We start from the raw sequence: 18930 nt of genomic DNA, 5'->3' as shown, positions 1-18930 counted from the left end.
CAACTACTTGAGTTTTCCTTCGACGTTAAATCCACCTCTGGAAATCGAAACTGTAACTCTCAATCCCATTTAATTTGAGAGATCGATGTCGAACCCATTGCAATTGGCAATTGCACGAAGCACTATTTCAAATCTGGCAGTAGTGATTGCAATGACCCCATACAAATTGCTTCTCTCTGTTTGTTGGGTTTTGCTAATTATGTATGTTAACAATGATGCATGGATTGCATACAAAGATAGAAGGGGAGACGACAGTGTAAAAAGGACTATTTATTACGTAGGACCTTGCTATGGATTGCATATTTTTTTACTCTTGTCCTTCACTGCATAAGGTGTCGTCCATTTTTTAAGGTAAATATATGTCATTAATGGAGTGGCAAAAGTTTTAGCGACAGACTTGCGAAGTTGAGGTTTGTCCGGATAGACTGATAATAAGAGAGAACATTTTCGCGACACCATACTTCCAGAGCAATTCATCGACATCCTTCCTCCCTCGCTATTCTTTTGTGCGACGGAGCCCTTGGCACAAGTAATAGGAAGAGCACATTTCCCTCACTAATCGGCGTTGGCAAATGGCAATAGATTGACAAATGAGGACAAGAACTTCCAATGCGCAGTCTAATAAATTGCAAACAATTCTAACGACAGCGTAACTATGTGCCAGTTCTTTGCCAATGCCTCTGCGCTAGTTCTTAAATCAATTAGCAACGATATATATCCCTTGTAAAATTACAGACAAAAAAAAAACAAATAATGACTAGAAAATTCTTGTCACTAATTAAAATCTAAGTATAAAATACTTTTGATATATAAAATCAATGAAATCATTAGTTTGAAATAAAATATAACCATAAAATCTTTTGATATTAACTAGATTTTAACAGACTAGCTTAACGAATGGGCCAAAAGGCCCATATAACTTTAATTAATGGGCCTAGAACTCATTTGTAATTGTAATTACCAAATTATCCTTTAATCCTAAACCCTCTTTCATCGATCTAAACACCAAGAACATTCGTTAGACGAGGAACTCTATTATTGATTCTTGGTTTTGGGCGTCGATGGCGTATATACGCAGCCTCACTACTCGGTCAACCCTTCTAAAACGACACTGTCACCCTTCGTTTACTTTCTTTCTTCATCAACATAGTGATGATCACAACAACACTTCCATTGATGAATTCTCATCTGTTCAAGGAAGGGGATTCCATAGCAAAAGCAGCGGCAGCTTTGATATTAGGCCGTTTCAAGAAATAAGATTTAGGGATGCTTATTCTCTTTCGCCAAGTATTGGGGCGTCGTTCTGTCGGTACATGTCATCTACAGTTGGGGAAGGGTCAGATCATAAAATTGAGCTCATCAGTGATGTTGCTGATGTAGTGCTCACAGACGCTAGTGCGCAATCTGTTGCTACAAATGTTACAGCTCCTGTTGTTAATGAAGTTGCTGCTGCTGCTGCTGATTGTTTTGCACCTGTTGCTGTTCTTCAGCATGTTATTGATGCTGTTCATAATTTAACTGGTTTCAATTGGTAAGTAAGATTTTATTTTTTTTTGGTTTTATTCGTAGAGTTAGTTGCTTTGAGAAAGATTTGTCCAGACGCTTTTGAAAAGTTCAAGACTTTACACCTTTTGTTTTATATATTTTACTTTTTCTTTCAGGTGGGCTTCTATAGTTTTAACGACTCTGATAATTAGAACTATGATGGTTCCGCTGATGATAAATCAACTCAAAGCTACTTCAAAACTCACTGTATGTGATTTACTTGTTGCTGCTTTTTTCCTCAGTTCACTCATCTTGTGTTTTTACATGTTTGAATATTTTTTTAGCTATAATTAATACCTTTATACCTGTATATTGCCCATGGGGAAGGAAGCTTGCTACTTCTAGCTTACTAATCTGACTGCCTAGGCCGCATTCTGTTGTTTTTTTTTTTTTCTTTTTATTTTTTACCAATATGATTCTGGAAACATGTCGGATATTTCACATTTTTCAACTTTCAAGCGGTCTAACTGACAACAAAGATGTTGCAGAATATTTTTTGTTAAGTTACGATGCTTCCTTGATCACCTATTTGATAAGTTTATAGGTGTTTTTACCTGACACCCTTTTCACAATTTCTGATTCGTTTTAGAACTTATTGATAGATTTTATGCCACTTTGATTATTATTCCACTATTGCTCAACACATTGGAATTTGGAATTCTAGCTTGATGTATGGGCTCGCCACCTTTTTGTTCTTTCTTTTAAATTTATACGTCATGATCTAAAGTGTCTCAATGTCGATGGGTAGCATGTGATTTATTATGTTTTTCTAGTTTTTGTCTTCATTTGCTGATTGTGTTGCTTTCGGTGGAAGGGGTGATGTGCAATTGACTGTGCTTGGATTTTTTTTATAAGCACAATATGTGCTACACTCGCAGATTGTGTACTCATATTAGCATCTTTACACCATACAACCTTCATTGGTTGATGAAATTTATTTTATACCTCCATATAATCATATTTCTTCTTTTTGACTTGTGGGTGCTCTGCAGCTTATGAGGCCACGTTTGGAGGAGATCAAGCAACAGATGGACAATACTGTATGATACTTGCTTCTTCTCTGATTATATTGTTATGTTGTTAAATGGTTCAAATCCTAGAGATATCTTTGGACCATGTTTGCTCTCATTATAAGACTTTGCTCCTCATTTCGCTTGCATATTTTTGTACCTTTCATCTGTTTTTCCTGGTTTTTTTTGCAACATCATTATAGATGGTAAACATTCATATATATTGATGTATGAATGTAACTATTTTCAACTGCTTGTTTTCTTCCATCTTATTTTACAAAGCCACTTGTGCACCAAGGTGTAACTTGATTTAACTCTCACTGATCAACCTTGTAGTACGTGAACGTGAAGCTTGAATTTGATTATCTAGTTGTTATTAACTTGTTATATCTATTGTTATGGTATTTTTTACAAAATGATGCACTTTCTTTGAACAAGAGATGCAATCTGTTACTATGCTTTCCAAGTTAATGCTCTTCCAAGAGGTGATTCTATCAAGCATTTTAATTCTGTCTCTCCTGCTCTCAGGCTATGGATCCTGCAGCTATAGCTGAAGGCAATAAACGAATGAAAATGCTTTTCAAGGAGTAAGCTACTTTTCTATGTGCTTGTAAGGGCAGTCTTCTTTCATTACTTTACTATGCGTGCTCTTTCATTTTATGCTTACTGCAGGTAAGTTAAAGCTGCATTTGATAAGGCTCATTTTTTTACTATTATGCGAAACACCATTCCCTTTAGGATTATCTGAATCCATTTATAGATTTTTGTAGGTATACGCTGGTAAAAATCAAAGGTTAGGCAATTTTTATAACCAAATGGCCCCATAAAGAAAAAAAATTAAATTACTAGGGGTACTTATGTAAATATTGCAAGAACATCTTAATTGAATTAGTGTGTAGTGTTTTGAGTAATCAATAATTCCAAAATGAAGATAGGTTTCTATATAATTGAAAGATAAGGTTGAATCTTATTCTAGACAATGATTGACTTTACTAACATTGTCTCATTATAAATGTTTGCTTACTTTATCTAGTTTTAATATAAACTACAGCTTATAGGAACACATTTATACAGTGAGATTGGCATGACCTAGGGGAGCCTTATGGATCATATAGGATAAATCTGTGCCTCAGAAGGCTTAATAATTTTTAGGGCCATTTATACATTCTGCATTAATAAAATTAACAAAATGTACTATGCTTTCATTCCTTTCCCCCTCTCTTGTTATCACCTTTCAGTAGTCGGTTTGTGATACAATCAACCTTTTCTGGTTCCTGGATCTTTAAGCTCATTTTAATTCGTAAAGTGCAGATATGGTGCGAGTCCTTTTACTCCTATGAAGGGGATCTTTGTTCAAGGTCCTGTCTTTGTCTGTTTCTTCCTGGCTGTAAGATAAATTTCAGGTCTTTTGTTTTCTTTTCCCTGAAAACGGAAATTATCCATGGCCAATCGATCTTCATATTGTAATGTCTCTATTTCAGATCAGAAACATGGCAGAAAAAGTGCCATCATTCAAGAATGGTGGAGCATTTTGGTTTGTTGATTTGTCAACTCCAGATAGTCTATATATCTTTCCAGTTTTGACAGCGTTGACTTTCTGGATCACTGTCGAGGTAGGCTATCGTTTTGTCAAATCAAGTCAAGCTGAAAGTGTAAAGTTATGTTTCTTTTGGATTTGGAGTTTGTTGTGGTCTTCATCTTATTGACTAAGTGTTGCTTTGTCCCACTTTGTTTGATTCAAATTTTTTAATCTACCTGATATCCATCCTCAGCTCAACATGCAAGAAGGTTTAGAGGGAAATCCTGTTGCTGGTACCATGAAAAATATATCTAGGGTCTTTGCTGCTCTTACAGTTCCATTGACCATGGGTTTCCCCAAGGTAATTTTGTGCTTGCTTTTTGCTTAGACAACTGCATCTTGTTTGACATCTATCAAGAATCACCATGTTTGTTTCCCTTCAATTGTGTGTTGGTATTATGAGATCAATTTTTAGCTTGTTGCTTTGCAATACACATCTTTCCTAATGAATGGCTCTTGTCTTGCTGAACGTGCTTGGAGTTTTTGCTATGGTGCTTGGCCTATCAGGTCAGGTGTGAAAGAGATCACTAGGCACAACTTAATCATGAGTATGATTAATCCTTTAGTTCCCCTGGCCCCACCAGTCTGTTTTCTTTTACTTTCAGTTCTATTATGCTTATTGTTGCTTGATCATCGAGTGATATAAAATGATCAAATGACCTAATAAGAAGGGTTCTGCTTAGTGCATGCTTTTTGACCAAGTTCATCAATCAACTTTACTTGTATTTTATTTGCAGGCTATATTTTGTTATTGGGTAACAACCAACTTATTCTCGTTTGCTTATGGTGGAGGTGAGTCTGCAATGGTGTTTCCAATAAATTTGGAGCTGTTTTACAAAGCACTTAATTATTTGATTAGCTTTTTGACTCTCTCATCACCATTAAAATCTAATAGCACAGATTTAAACTGTTGAGTTCTTCAATGACATCAATCTTTGTCTTTAATTTCTAGTGCTTAAACTTCCTGGGGTAAAGCAGTTCTTAGGTGTTCCTAAAATACCTGTGGCTCCAGCAAGTTCTACCTCGCAGTCTTCCTTCAGTTTGTCAGCAGCAGTAAAAGGGGCCCTCTCAGCAAAACATGAACCTGCTGCATCATCATCGTCATCTGCAGATCTTAGTCAGAAGATTCAAACTTTAGAGAAGCAAGTAAAGGGAAGAAAGAGACGCACGAGGCGATAAATGATTTTTTTTTTCTTTTTCTGTTTGCAGTAACCAGAAATGAGGTTTGGCGGCTCTTATAATGAATGTATTATCAATCATATTCTTTGTTTGTTTTCCAAGAAAGAAATAGGGGAGAGATGGTAGTTCATATAATTATTGAGTGGGGAAAGGGTTGATGCCCCATTATTTCAATAAAATAAAGATTATATAATAGTTCAGCTCAAATGTTTAAAATTTTTGTAGTTGTGGTCTTACATTTACATTTTCTCAGTGGTTCTGGACTGTTATTTGTTAAAATGGCAACATTTTTTATTAGTTCATTTCTAATATCCTGTTATCTATTTATGAAGTTAAATTAATTTTATCCTTGCTTAATAAATAGAAATGAAATAAGTTTACTTACTAACAAAAATGTAAAATCTCTTTCACATACACTAAATGCTATATCTTAAGATTTATAATTTTAATTTCAATTTTAAGAATATTTTATTAGCGAATAACAATATTTTTTATTTTTTATAATATTTATATAAAAATAAAATCTATTTGAAATTATTAAAATTATTTATGTAATAAGATATTTTAAAATTGACAGTTAGTGGATAAATTTAATTTTTTTATTTATTAAAATATAATATAAATCAGTTTAACTTATTAAATAAATAGCAAGATTGAAAAGACTGAATAAAATAAATCAATAGGAAATCCAATTATCTAAGAAAGTGTTCCTAAAGAAAAAAAAAAAATATAACTTAAATTAAGTAAATTAGACTATCTGCAAAAGGTCAAAGTCATAAATTCAATAAATAACCTACAAATTAAAGAAAAGAAAAGCAAGCAACAGTTATGAACAAACGTCGACGTAGGATTTGATTGTTAGGGATGATGGGTAAGGTTATCTGTATTTAGAGTTAGTAGCAGATTTGTGGAAGAAAAGAATGAGATCTCATAAATTAAATTGAGGATCAATTATGCCAAGTTGCAATTAAGAAGGTTGGCTGAGATTTAATTATCTTTTTGTCCTTAATTATCGTTTATGGGTGGAAACTATAATGCTAATTTAAGTTGTAAATGGATTACCGAGTGATTAATGGCGGTCCACATGCGTTTGTTAAAAGGGTAAGAGGAACATTTCACACAATTCCAATTCATATAAACAACAATTGTCATAAGTTGCAGTTAATTTTGAGAATATTCAAATCACAGATTCCTACTTAACGGACTTTTCTATTTATTTGATTATTCATATGCACAACTTGTATTTGAAGAAAAAGACCAAGTCCCAGTCATGCCTACGTATTTCATTTGTAAGTAATTATTCTTCATCCCAATAGTCTATAGTCTACGGCTCCTCTTTAACTTCAACCATACATATATATTTTTATTTCTATTTAATATATATCACCATTTATTTATTAAATTAATAAATAATTAATACATATTTATTAATTTTAAATAATATAATATATATCAATTATTCATTGCCAAAATATAACATAAATTTTTTTATTTATTGTGGTGTCTACGTTAGATGATTTATTTTTTTTATAAATATATTACCTTTGTATTTATCTTTTATGAAAAAAATAAATTAATGTGTGATTTTTATATTTTTTTGAATTATTATAATAACAACTTTATTTTATTATATTTTAATTTTATTTTTTAAATTTTATGCTATATAAATATTTCTCACATAAAAAATATAATTTATAATTTACAAATAAAAATATTTGTAGTTAGAATAATGTACATTGTATCTAGTTGGAATTAATAAAAAAATTTGTTACTTTAACTAATAGATTTTAACAATTTTTATTTATTTATTTTTCTTTGAAAAATTAATAATGATGTTTAAGAGAAAAAAAAGAAAGGGATTGCTAAAGGTGTAGTACCCCAAATCATCTAAGTTGAGTTGGGGACAATGTTCTCCACGTATAAGCTTATACTTTGGTACGAAGAAACCTGAACGTTATTTTATTGAGGAAAGTGTTGGTCCAGTTTCCTTAAAATATTGCTAGAGAATAACATTTTTTAGGTTTTATATTCTTACGGCAATTCCATAAGCCCTATATATTTTATTGTTTGTGGTGCATTCTTTTGAGGCAATGTATGAGCCATGCCTAAATCATGTGAGCCGCCTCCGCCTCTTAGGGTCGTAACAATAAATGCCACCTTTCTCCAACTCCTTATGGAAAGAGATCATACGAAGCCACGTGTGTGTCTTGATGCTTTCTCAAGAATTCATCTCAACTCTTAAATATTACACCGCATTAAAATTTAAGATATTTATAGAAATTAAAGTCCTTTAAGATCAATTATTATTAGTGAGTTGTACATATCAGTACAACTATAATTTGCACAATTTAAAATGATAAAAGATATAATAAAAAATTGTCCAACTAAATCCTAAAATCTCTAAAAACAAATATCCTTACTAATCCAACATAATTTGAATGAATAACTAAGTGATTATTTTTAAATTATAAGTAATATAAGATAAAAAAAATCATATATTATGTTCATCTACTATGTGTAGATTTTCTCAAGTATTAGTCTATATATTGGAACTTTAAGCCGGATATTTATTGCAAGCCTAGAGGAGCTGTGCACCCATTAACAGAATTTATATCGAGACTGTGGGTACCTTTTCTACTCGTACGTTCTTAATAGTGACCATACCTTTACCAAGCTTCCTCAACTGCAAAGTTTTTCGAATTATATAGTACGACCACTGCCTTGTCTATTTTGTATTCCCCCATTATTTATTACCCAAAATAAAACTCAAAAAAGAACAAAAGAAACAACTTTAACCAAAGAATAGGTAAAAGCAAATAAGAACTCTTAATTTAATACCAATGGTACCACCTTTTAATTTTATGATGATGGTTGACTTTTATTTTTAATAATGTTATATTAAATTTGACTCTTGTGATTAACACATATAATGTAATTTATTATTCGCTATATTATTGGAAATACATAAAAACTTCTGCAACAGTTATAAAGAGAATAGTTCAACAACCATGGATCCAGAGGTCGTGATTTTAGTATGAAAATGAATAGGAAAGTGCAGAGTAAAAGAAAAGGGAAAGAGGCATAAAGTCAATGTGGGTGGGCTGCATGAAGAAGAAGGAAACTCCCCACTGCCTATTTAAAGAGAAATATATAGAATTATTGGTGTGCGTTTGGTTGGTAAAAAATATAAGGTATAATAAGAATAAAAATCAATTTTCGATTACTCAAAGATTTTTTAGAAACGGAATAAGATTTATCCATAAATATTAATCGCTCATTTCTTCTTTTCTTTTAGAAAACAAATTCTTTATTTGTATAAAAATAGAATTAAATAAACTTTAAATGATCAAATAAAACTAAATTGATAACTTATTATTTATATTTACATTACTATATATTTATTTCATACTATAGAAAATTAAATATCATTAATCAATAGTAAAAATAATTTAATTTTTACTTATATTGAATAAGATAATATATATAAAAAAAATTGTTCTTATATTTTCATTCTCATTATCATTCTTAACTTTTGATGGTAAGACGAGAATATTAGAGCTCAAACCATACTAAATTAAAAAAAAAAAATCTAAATACACATTTATATTTTTTTAGTTTATATTTGATTATTTAATTTAATATTTTAATTTTTGATTAATCTAACATATACTTAAATTTTATCTTATGGTAATATTTAAATACTTTGTATAATATATGTGGATGTATTAAATGAAGACACGTGTCAAAAAAATTAAAATATTATAAAAAATTAAGTTTATGTGTCTATTAAATTAAATTGAAAGTTAAAAGAATAAATATGCACTGAAAAAAGAAGAAATAAGATTGAGAGAGTCGGAAACCTGAAACTAGAGCGACTGGTGTACTTAGGAAGAGAGGGTAATTGAATGTATGTCTTAGGGTTGAAGCGTAATTGAGTGGGTGTCCATAAAATTGGGAACTAATTTGCATGTCTAACTCTGGCGTATGCGTATCTCACGCTTCTGGAATGACAGCAAATTGGTAATGTTAGAAGGCTCAATTTAGTACTTGTTCGGCCAATTTCCCTTTTATTAATTAAGTTGTTATGCTATCATTTTTACAAATAAAGAAGCATTTTATTTCTTTGAACTTGATTCAGAGATTGATCTATATTATTGATAGATTCAGTTTCCTAGTGCTTGTATTTATAGTATGAGATGTACAACGTGTTTAGAGCAAATAATTAGTAAAAATAAATAGTTATTTATATACTAATCGGATAGATGATTGACACATATTTATTAATTTTAAATAAATAAATATATAAATTATTTTAGTTATATACAAAGAATCTCTCAAATAAATTAATTTTTTATTTGAAATAACTATCCATATTTTTATATGTAACGTAAATGTAATATATATATATATATATATATATATATATAAAGAGATATAAACATTGATTTATATCATCAAATTAAACACTTAAATAATTAAGGTAAAAGAATAGCCAATCTATAAACAGAATCCATAATCTAATTGCATAGCTTTATTGAGTTCGTTGTTGGTTGTGCCGCTAATGAATCCTATCACAATTAGTTCTTCAATTCAGACCGTTTCTCCAATGAACCTTTTAATATACTGCCTTAGGGTTTATTCGGGATGTTGTAATACTCTTTAGAGATTAATGGTTCGCTTTATAAGAGAAAAACTAGTGCCAAAACATACTTGAAACCTATCTATAATTGGAAAAAATGAAAGAGTGAAAAAGTTGCACACAAGGCTTTAATACCATTGTTTCCCCCTATTTGAGTGTTATGGAAAAGATCCTTTACAAGCATGACATGTTAGATTTGAAATCTATAAAATTTTAGTCGTTTATTCATGTGTTGCATTGCGGTTATTATTATTTCTATTATAAAATTAAGTTTATAGATAAAATTTAATAGATTTTTAATATTTAATATTAATTTATAATATTTATAAAAATAACAATAATTAACTATTTTTAAATGTTCTTAATTTATTTTTAAAACTTTAAATTTTCATTAATGCAATAATATAGAATTATTTTTAAAATATTATTTAATTAATATAATATTATATAAATTAATACTATCAATATAATCGATATTACTATTTTTTAGAATTAGAAATTATTATATAATTAAAATATTAATTTATTAGTGAATATAATATTTAAAAATTATATTTTCTACAATTATAATTATTATCTATTTAGAAAACTAATTTATTAATTAAAATAATATTAAAATATAATAAATATGATATTATTTAGAATAATCGTTATCTAATTAGAAAATTAATCATTATCTAATTAGGAAATTAATTTATTATTAATATATTATTTCTTAGGATTAGAATTAGGAATATAACTTATTAATCAATAAATTAATAAAAAAACTATAAAATTACATATAAGCTTGAATCTCATGTCAAAATAAATACACATATTAAAATAAAAATTATACGGGTCAAAAATTAAGCATACATGTTAAAAGAATTTTAGATTTCAGAAATTAATATCAATAGTTATATTTGCCTTATTGCTGGAAATATATACAATGGTTAGTGAAATGAGAATAATATCTTTATTCCTTTTTTTTTTTTGCAAATGTATATTGGATTTAGAAAATCAATTTAATTTTACAACTTTTCATAATAAAAGAGTTGAACAAAAGCTCATGTTGGATAGACGCGTAGTATTTTAAATTTTTTATTTATTTTATATCTCAAAAATAAAAAATATTATTTTAATTTATAAAAAAAAAATATTATTTTTTAAATTTATAAAAAACTGTGTGTGTCTAAGAATTAACTAAAAGTCTAATTCAAATGTGAATGTGTATAGATTTGTCATTATCAAGAGAGATTGAATAAGAAGTTCTCTTTAACAATGGCTTGAGCAAAATGTTCCCTTTAGCATCAGATTGAACAAAAAGTTCCCCATTAATAGTCGGTTAAATAATAAGCCTCCATAACAATTAGAAAACCAACAAATTATAAAAATAAAATATTGGAGCAAAAACTAGATGAAAAGAAATTTATATTAAAAATAAAATTGGAGACCTATAAAATAATTGACTGCTCGAATATCAACTATTTATAAAAGAAAAGAGTAATCGATAAAGAAAAAAATAACTATTTGCTGCTAACTACCCAACACATATCATTTGCTATCAAATAACTGATCTATACAATGACTCAACTGATAAAAAGACAACCTGAATGAATAAATATAAGAAAGAAACTGACTATTATTAACAAAAACAAAAAGCTAACTAATAAAAGAAAAACTAAATACCAGTCTATATCATTATTAATTTAACGACTTAAAAAAGATATTTTATAAAACAAATTTGTCACTTCTTACTTGGATTTAAAAAAATTCAATTCATATTTGTATTTCAGAAATCATTATTGATAATAAAAGATTAAATATTATCAATAATAAAACTTAAATTAAATAGATATAAATACGGAGATTCAAAATTAAGAACGTTATTTTATTTTGGAAACTGAATATATATTAATACATTACAATCAGATAATTGAAAAATCTAAAATTTGAATATTATGTTCCAGATATTATTACGAAAAAGGGAGCGATTTAACCAAAGTTAGGTTTGGACTCTGGGTCACTGAGTCACGGACTCAACTCTCAGTTCAAAAGAAAAGAAAAAAAGAAAAAAAGAAAATCAAAATCAAAACCACACTTGGATTCGGTTACTTAACCCCGTCCCTCAAGTATGAATACTAGTCAAACGAAAAACCCCCTCACAAAAGAAGAAGAAGAAACTTGTTTCGGTCTGATCGAAATTACGAAAAACTCCTCTCCACTCCGGCCCACAACAACAGCCACAGCCACAGCCACCTAATTTAATTTATATTCCCCAATCTAATCTCTCAATCGTCGCAACAACTAACACGTTATTTGTGTTCTTCTTCTTCGTCTTCTTCTTCTTTTGTTTTATTTTCTTTTGGCTATTATACGCATACTCGATAGCAGATATAGAGAAGAACAAGAAAATTGATTGGTTGATTGATTGATAGATAAATAATGGCACAACAGAGGCAGAGAAAGTATTTGATAGAAGTAGAGAAGGCCAAAGAAGCTAAAGATGGAAAGCCATCAGTTGGTCCTGTTTATCGCAGTCTCTTTGCTAAAGATGGTTTTCCTCCTCCCATTCCCGGCTTGGATTCTTGCTGGGATGTTTTTCGGTCTCTTCTTTTTCCCTACCTACCTTTCTGTTTGTTCCCTGAGAAAATTTCTCTACCCAACAAGTCAACTTCACTTCTTTTCCTTTCTTTTTTCCTTAAAAAAAAATTAGTTGATTTTTTAGCTCGCGGATCTTATACACTGAGTTATTAGCAGAATATTCTCAAAGTTCGCTATTTAGGAATTTCAATTTTTGATTCTGCCAAAAAATGCATCTGTACATGTCTTCTTTTTTATTTTTTCCTTAAAAAAATATATCAAAGCTATTAACTTTGATCTGCTTATTTACTATTAGTCTAGGGCAGCTGATACATTTTCTATTATTTTTAAGTATAGAGTGTTAATTGTTGTATTTGCTAATTAATATGATTATTAATTAGTTTAATATGTTGTTGTTGGCAGCATGAGCGTGGAGAAATATCCTAATAATCCCATGCTTGGTCACCGAGAGTTTGTGAATGGCAAGGTATCTCTGCCTTTACCCTGAGATAAAATCGTGGTTGTATCTTGTAGGCTTGGCTTTAATTAAAATTCAATTTATTAATCTACTATGATAGTAACTGTGATTTTTATATTGCATAGGCTGGTAAATACGTGTGGCAAACTTACAAACAAGTATATGATTTGGTCATCAAAGTTGGTAATGCTATACGGAGCTGTGGTGTTGAACCGGTAAAATCACTCTTTGAGTTTGGTTAGATATTTGAATTTCGTGACCAGGATTTTGCTCTGGAATTTCTTATTTGTTTGTTTATTTATAGGGAGAAAAATGTGGTATTTATGGTGCCAACAGCGCTGAGTGGATAATGAGCATGGAGGTACCTTGTCTCTTGTTCTCCTTTTCTTGTTTTCTTTTTCCTTTGATTTCTTGAAATAAATATTTGTGCGTAGTCAACTCTCAATTCAGAAAAGACAAATGCTTAATAAGTGGGGTGGGGGTGGACTCTGAAGATCATGACTTCTACTGCTAAAGTATTGAACTATTAAATTTGCTGGTGATATTTTGGTTTTCAAGGGATTTATGACCTTAGTTTATCCTTGCTGTTTTTGCTTGAATAACGGGGCTGGCATATTCGTCATGTGTTTGCTCGTTCATTTCCTGGTTCTACATTTGTGCTGTTTTTTCTTCACATTTTTTTTTTCTGTTTCTCGTGTTGTTAATGCTATAATTTGATGCAGGCCTGCAATGCTCACGGGCTTTATTGTGTTCCCTTATATGACACTTTAGGTAAGTACATTTCTTAACCATGGAACTACAAGCATATAATTTTTGAAGTGATTTTCACGTCCTGCAGTTCATGTATGTCTTATACAAAAAATCAGGTTGCTAAATGTTGGATAATGATCACTATGACATATATTTCCATTATTCAATACATATATGTTAAACTCTAATCTCTCCAGCTATAAAGAAGAATTTAGTGTTTACCTCATCAATCTCTGTTTTAGGTGCTGGTGCTGTGGAGTATATCATATGCCATGCCGAGGTCTCAATTGCTTTTGTAGAAGAAAAGAAAATTCCCGAGGTATATGTAATACATATTTATACTTTAGAGATCCACATTGCTGAATGGATCTTCTTACTTAGGTTTTCCTTTTTTCCTTTTCTTCATTGAATATGCGACATTCGTTGCTCTGCAAGTAGTTAGGAATTTATTATTCTATGCTAATGTCTTTACTGACCTATAGATTTCTTCTTTCAGCTGTTAAAAACATTTCCAAGTGCTGCACAATACATAAAAAGTAAGTTGATATTAATTGAAGATTATTTTCCTTGCACTTATCACCTATATAAAATTGTATACATTTCATTTTGTAGCAATTGTGAGCTTTGGCAACATTGCACGGGAACAAAGAGAAGAGATGGAGAAGTTTGGTTTAGTAGCATATTCTTGGGAAGACTTTTTAAAACTGGTAGGCTTTTCTTTCTTTCTTTTTTGATCTTAACGATTCCTTCTATTTCGTTATTACCTTAAAAGTAGAAAAAATGGAGCTTGAAATTGCTTTTTCAATTTATGCATCAGAATTACCTTGAGATCATCATCATTCTGTGGTAAATATCACATGTATGAGTGACCCACAGTTATGTTTGAAGTAGCTATTTGTTCTGGACATGTATGTTTTCCTGTGTTGCGCATTGGCAATGTGAAGGAGATACTTCTTTTAATTCATGGGATGGATTTTATGCCCTTGATTTTCATAAATATGGTGTAATGTTATATACCTGATCATAGCAAGATTCTATTAAATATCTATTAGGTTTTATAATAGTTTGCTAGTAATCATTTTTCTGATGTCCATTAGCATGGATGACCACTAAAGCTGCTATACCTACCTTTCTTTTCTCTTTCCCCTCTCTTTCTTTTGATTCTGATTTATGCTTTAGCAAGACTACTAGTGAGTAATAGCCTTTATTTCTGTTCCTCACAGGGGGAGAATAAACAATATGATCTCCCAGAGAAAAAGAAAAGTGATATCTGCACGATAATGTATACCAGCGGAACAACTGGCGATCCAAAGGGAGTAATGATTTCAAATGATAGCATTGTGACCATTATAGCTGGGGTGAGAAGGCTACTTGAGAGTGTGAATGAACAGGTTATTTTTTTCTCCTATTGTTTTGGACATGAATCATAAAATTGATGCTGCTAAAGCAAGCTTAAATTGTTCTTTGGACAGTACGTTAGCATATTATCTTTCAACTGTATTTGCCTGTAACTTCTTTTTTTAACTTTTTTATCTTTTTGTTAAAATTTACAGTTGACTTCAGAAGATGTATACCTTTCATACCTTCCACTCGCTCATATCTTTGATCGAGTGATTGAGGAGCTATTTATTTCGCACGGTGCTTCTATAGGGTTCTGGCGAGGGGTAAGCATGATTGCATGATCATTACCTTTCTTTTGTCCCTTAATTTTGGAATTATCTCTTATCTGACCCAGCTGCACCTTTATCCACTTTAATGCATTGATTGTAAAGCTATTTAGTCTCTTTAATTTAAGGCTTCAACAGCATAAATGCTTCTTTTAAGTTGTTTTAATCTTCGATATTTGCAGGATGTCAAATTATTAATTGAAGACATTGGGGAGCTTAAACCAACTATTTTCTGTGCTGTTCCCCGTGTATTAGATAGAATACATTCAGGTTGACTTTCTTTTGTCTTCTTGCCTTCTTGGCATTTTCTTTATCTGGAAGTTTCTGTATGCTTGAGAAATAAGTCTTAGAGATCCCTGAATCTGGATTATATGTCCTCTTCTGATTTGTGCATGCTTGGTGCCTAGAACTTTCTAGTTGTGATTGTATTTTTTTTTTTCTTTTTCAAACATCATCTCTTGGTGTATGAGAACTAGCCCTGATTCATTCTTTTGTTAGTCTATGACCCATTATGGTGTCTCAAACTTATCCTCCTTCTCGAAGGAGTCATGTTCCATTGAGCAATGGTGACCAGAGGGCTCCTCATTTGACATTAATATTAGGTCATAGAATCATGCTTTTAACACTAAAAAGCTTCAGGTTTCCTTGAGATTCTAATATATGATTGTATTCCTGAATTCCAAGCATCAACTTGTTCTTTAAGAGAATTAGCTGAACTTAATCATAAATGTCTTCTTTTCTTAATGCAATCATATCTAAATCGAAAGTATGGTTATTTACTTCTCCTCTAACTTCAAAACTGGCTTAACTGCTGACTGCTCAGGTTTGACACAGAAGATTTCTTCAGGAGGCTTCTTAAAAAACAAATTATTCAATTTAGCATACTCATAGTAAGTTCCATCTCTTTATATGCTTTTAATAGATTAGAAAAATTAAAGTTTGTAAGTTCAGAGTCAAAAATTCTACTTCTGCTCATTTTCTCTCATTTATATTTCCCTGTGGTTTGGTGCCTGGGATTTTTACTATATCTGGCAAGGCCTTTTTGTTTGTAGCTGGATTTACTTAAGTTCCAATTTGAATTTTCACTTTTTACTTGCATTTCTTGCTGTTTAGCTACCTGTTTTAATGCTTTCTTACTGTCTAATATAGCAAACTAAGTTGCATGAAGAAGGGGCTAGCACATGATGAGGCATCGCCACTTTCTGACAAACTTGTCTTTGATAAGGTAATTCTTCTTTCTCCACTCGATTACTTAATTGGGGATTTGTGGTTTTAAGCAAATCCTGCTTGCTACTTCAGATCTCATTTATTTTCTTTCGTCAGGTAAAACAAGGGTTGGGAGGAAAAGTACGGCTTATTTTATCAGGAGCTGCACCTCTTGCTATCCATGTAGAAGCTTTCTTGCGGGTGGTCTCATGTGCTCATGTTTTGCAAGGATATGGTAGACTTTCAATATCTTTTGCTTCCTAATTCTTTTTCTGTTCAATTTTCTACTTTCCTGTTTGGCCTTTACTTTTTGTGATGAAAACTTAATTCCACTGGATAATTTTGTTTGTACAAATATAGGTCTGACAGAAACCTGTGCTGGCACTTTTGTCTCACTACCAAATGAAATGGCAATGCTTGGCACAGTGGGCCCTCCTGTGCCAAATGTGGATGTATGCCTAGAATCTGTTCCTGAAATGAATTATGATGCTCTTTCAAGCACACCCCGTGGAGAAATTTGTGTGAGGGGGAGTACTGTCTTTGCTGGTTACTACAAACGAGAAGACCTCACCAAGGAGGTCCTGATTGATGGCTGGTTCCACACAGGTTTGCTTATTTTATTTGTGAATTTTGGGTTTTCTTTTAGCTTTTAGCTTATTTGTTTAAAATGTTCTTTCATCAGGTGATATTGGTGAATGGCAAGCAGATGGGAGCTTGAAAATTATTGACCGGAAGAAGAACATATTTAAACTTTCTCAAGGAGAATATGTTGCAGTTGAGAACTTGGAGAATATTTATGGTCTTGCTTCTGATGTTGATTCGGTATGCATTTCTGATGCTTCGATATATTTTTGCCACTTTATTGCTGTATTGGAGCTTGTACTCTTTAACTGCTGCATATTGGCTTTTGTGTATGTCCTCCCAATATGTGAATGGAGAGGTATGAACTTAGATCAATTGATCTCTCCCAAATATAGCAGGACATACCACTTAAGAATAATTACTGGCTCTCCATTTTCTTCTGCCAGCAACAACTTCTGTAGCAAAAATTAATAATCCTACTTATGGGTTTTGGTGTGTCTTGTTCATAGCTTGCTTGATATGCATTGATCCAAATCTTATATGATCATTTTATTTGTATATTTCAGATATGGGTTTATGGGAACAGCTTCGAGTCATTCCTTGTTGCTGTTGTTAACCCCAATAAGCAAGCTCTTGAACATTGGGCACAAGAGAATAGTGTGGATGGGGACTTCAAATCCCTTTGCGAAAATCCAAGGGCAAAACAATATATTATTGGAGAGCTCACAAAGATTGGCAAAGAAAAAAAGGTTCCTGCTTAGTTGCACTTCATTGTTGATGGAAAAGGCTTTCCACCATTCAAAAGCTAAATTACACATTTTGTGATTCTAACCCGTTTACTTATTTGGCAGCTGAAAGGTTTCGAATCTATTAAAGCTGTTCATCTTGATCCTGAGCCATTTGACATAGAACGTGATCTCCTCACTCCTACATATAAGAAAAAGAGGCCCCAGTTGCTCAAATACTACCAGGTAGCTCCTCATTGTTATCGTTGGGATCTCGAATTAGCCTTTTCCATTTTTCTAATATTTAGGAGTTAACTTGGACATAAATATATTAAATACAGTGGAAAAATATCTAAACCGTTTTGTGTATCTTGGTAATACGACTGATGCTTGGCTAATAATCCATTAGCTGCCAGTTCTGCAGCGCCACCAGACCCTTTCTTTTTCATCATGCAATATTTCCTTGAATTTGAGTGTTCATAAGATCTTTCTAGTCCATTAATTGTAAAACTTTTGTTCTATTAATGTGATAAAAATGCATACAAAGTACTGACCTCTTAAGTTTCCTGTGCAGAAAGTTATTGACGACATGTATAAAAACGCAAGCAAACCCAGTGCTTGAGTGGAGCATCTCATTGGTCTGCTGTTCGACGGTGCCTGACTAGTAATTGCATTACATTTTTTCTAGTGACTGTACATAGGGTAATTCATAGGCATTGCTATTTGGTGGACCAAGGAATAGTGCTTTTCTTTTGAAGGGCCATAGCCTATAGCAAACGACAGAAAAATGTTTCATGTAATGGAGTTTAGACAAACTTCATAAATATTTTTCTAATATTTATCCAGCAATAAATCCATGTTACCAGATGTTGCAATTTGCATCTACTCCTGCTGTGGTTGAAAATGTAATCAACTTCAGTCCGCATTGCATTCCTATACCTCGTTTATTCCTTTATTTTTTTTGTTTTTGTCTATTGTTTTATTTTATTTTATTTTATATTTTATTTT

At 31.3% G+C, this 18930-nt stretch overlaps 2 protein-coding genes across 2 annotated transcripts; both read left to right on the top strand.

The window, feature by feature from the left end:
* Positions 1-1004: 1004 nt before the first annotated feature.
* Positions 1005-5537, top strand: LOC8287769 (mitochondrial inner membrane protein OXA1). The gene is made up of 9 exons (XM_002509912.4): positions 1005-1531; positions 1662-1752; positions 2538-2585; positions 3084-3142; positions 3867-3942; positions 4037-4168; positions 4328-4435; positions 4872-4926; positions 5087-5537. Exons 1-9 carry the CDS (start codon positions 1062-1064, stop codon positions 5311-5313), a joined length of 1266 nt encoding a protein of 421 aa, XP_002509958.1. The 5' UTR covers positions 1005-1061; the 3' UTR covers positions 5314-5537.
* Positions 5538-12231: 6694 nt separating this feature from the next.
* On the top strand, positions 12232-18807 carry LOC8287768 (long chain acyl-CoA synthetase 4). The gene is given in 19 exon segments (NM_001323770.1): positions 12232-12537; positions 12938-13001; positions 13118-13207; positions 13297-13353; positions 13715-13763; positions 13985-14061; positions 14239-14278; positions 14355-14449; positions 14966-15133; positions 15296-15406; positions 15592-15679; positions 16233-16299; positions 16559-16634; positions 16733-16850; positions 16976-17221; positions 17298-17437; positions 17764-17946; positions 18049-18168; positions 18497-18807. Coding segments are annotated over 19 exon segments (1998 nt in total). The 5' UTR covers positions 12232-12376; the 3' UTR covers positions 18545-18807.
* Positions 18808-18930: the final 123 nt, after the last annotated feature.

This window comes from Ricinus communis, chromosome 5 (genome assembly GCF_019578655.1).
Source record: "Ricinus communis isolate WT05 ecotype wild-type chromosome 5, ASM1957865v1, whole genome shotgun sequence".
Taxonomy (NCBI): domain Eukaryota; kingdom Viridiplantae; phylum Streptophyta; class Magnoliopsida; order Malpighiales; family Euphorbiaceae; genus Ricinus; species Ricinus communis.
This window is presented reverse-complemented; position numbering and strand designations above follow the sequence as displayed.

Coding starts and splice junctions, on each gene's coding strand:
- LOC8287769 (XM_002509912.4), top strand. CDS start 1,062: ATGGCGTATATACGCAGCCTCACTACTCGGTCAACCCTTCTAAAACGA. Junction 1,753..2,537: donor AAGCTACTTCAAAACTCACT/GTATGTGATTTA, acceptor GGTGCTCTGCAG/CTTATGAGGCCACGTTTGGA. Junction 4,169..4,327: donor CTTTCTGGATCACTGTCGAG/GTAGGCTATCGT, acceptor ATCCATCCTCAG/CTCAACATGCAAGAAGGTTT.